Raw genomic sequence first — 1,799 nt, forward strand, 5'->3', positions numbered from 1 at the left:
TGTACCATTAAATCAACCGTAGATGTCAATACACATCATAATCATAACTAATTATTAAATCTTATTCATCATCTAAATTAGAAAACAATACTTCCAAAATTGAATTACTCTATCATGCCAAACAAACCACTCAACATCAATTCGTGTCATTTTTTGATTTTATCCTAATTATGCATCTTTTTACGTTAGGAAATAAATTCGAACATGGCTTTTAGAAATAAGTAATTTTTATTTAATCTTAAGATTAGTAAACTCTTTTACAAAAAAATTCTTACAACCTCGTGCTACACTTTATTATATTGTGACACCCAAAAGAAAGTATGAAATGAGGCTAAAAATTATATTTTAATAGATTTTAATAAAACTTGGTTAAGCTCCTATTTGGTTTGAAATCAGATTTTTAGTAGATTTTGATAAAAGTTATTGAAATGTATGGTTGAAAAATTACGGGTCTTATAAAATGTGTGGTTAAAATTAATTATTGATTTTGACTTAAAAAGTTAATAAAATTTTTTTGGGTACTCTGGAATGATTGATTAAAATTAATTCACGTCTTTGACTTAGATTTTTATAGGATTCAAGGTCGAAAAGATTGAGAAAAACAATTACTCACAATCACTCACGAAAAATTCCTCAAAAAGTTAAGAATCAATAATTCTTTTTAGAAATCGAATGGATTCGATCTTATATATGTCAGAGGAAGGTAATAATAAAAAAAAAAGAATATGAGTTCTTTCTTTTGTTACACAAGAGCCATATGATGAAAGTCTCGATCACAATTTTAATTGAGTGTGAGAAATGGAAATTCTCTTTTCGACTCCGACTCGACCACTCTGTCCTTGCTTAATACTTTTTGTTTTAAATTTTTTTTAGCTAAAACGATAAATAGAAAGAAGAAATAGACGAAAAATAAATACAGAAGACCATGTCAAAGCGTCCTTCTCGCGAAGCCTAGACAGTGTGGTGTTGGTTGGTTGTTGGTTAGTTGGTTGAAAAATCCCATAATTTTCTGTAATAGAAATTTGCCAAATTTTTGCGTCTGATCGAATTTTAGTGAGAGAAACTAATAGTGAGAATCAAACAGACGGCCGATGGAGAAGGCGATGCCAGTAGATGGTGGAGATAGTAGCGGCATTGTAATAACGGTGCTTGATGTTGTTATTCTAATTCTTATGCTGCTCTTAATTATCATCCTTATCCTCATCGCCTGTAAATTCAAACCATGGCGCCGATTCCTCTCCTCCTCCACATCTGCCGCCACCAGATTCCGCCGCCCCTCTTCGATCAAGGTTTAACTCACAATCCCTTTATGTAAATATCCCTATATATGTGTGTGCACATGCATTTAATTGTGATCTAATTTTAGAGAGTTTGAATTTTATGATCACTTTGATTTATCTGTAATTGATTTAAAAACCCTTCTAGATTAAGTGCTTATTTCTTTATGACTTTTGAGTTTTAAGCCATTTGTTTGGTGATTTGGTGTTAATGAATTACTTTATAAGTTCCCCCCTCTTTATTTCATCTGCTTGATTTTATTTTTGCTGTGCGTCATTTTATAAGCCATAGTGGATTATATTTCCTTTTCTGACCCTAGCAAATTCGGCTCCAGACTTAATTTGGGTAATCAGTTTTTACTGGAAAATATCAAGAAATGAATTGGATTATTTAAGGGGGGTTGAAGGATTATTATTAATAGTTTCTTTTTTATGTAAATTGTAAAATAGTTAAAGAGTTCTGTAAACGTAAGAAATGATTGGGAAATGAATGAAAGCTCAACTGCTACAAAATTCAAAAAT

General features: G+C 30.9%; 1 protein-coding gene across 1 annotated transcript in view; it reads left to right on the forward strand.

The window, feature by feature from the left end:
- Positions 1-903: 903 nt before the first annotated feature.
- The window catches only part of LOC111382561 (protein phosphatase 2C 70-like), a 5,275-nt gene continuing 4,379 nt past the window's right edge, over positions 904-1,799 (forward strand). Inside the window, exons 1-2 of the mRNA XM_023006580.1 lie at positions 904-1,289; positions 1,728-1,734. Coding sequence (XP_022862348.1) covers positions 1,092-1,289; positions 1,728-1,734 — 205 coding nt within the window. The 5' untranslated portion in view covers positions 904-1,091. The remainder of the gene's footprint in view (positions 1,290-1,727; positions 1,735-1,799) is intronic.

The sequence above is a fragment of the Olea europaea genome, unplaced genomic scaffold, assembly GCF_002742605.1.
Source record: "Olea europaea var. sylvestris unplaced genomic scaffold, O_europaea_v1 scaffold2520, whole genome shotgun sequence".
NCBI classification, from domain to species: domain Eukaryota; kingdom Viridiplantae; phylum Streptophyta; class Magnoliopsida; order Lamiales; family Oleaceae; genus Olea; species Olea europaea.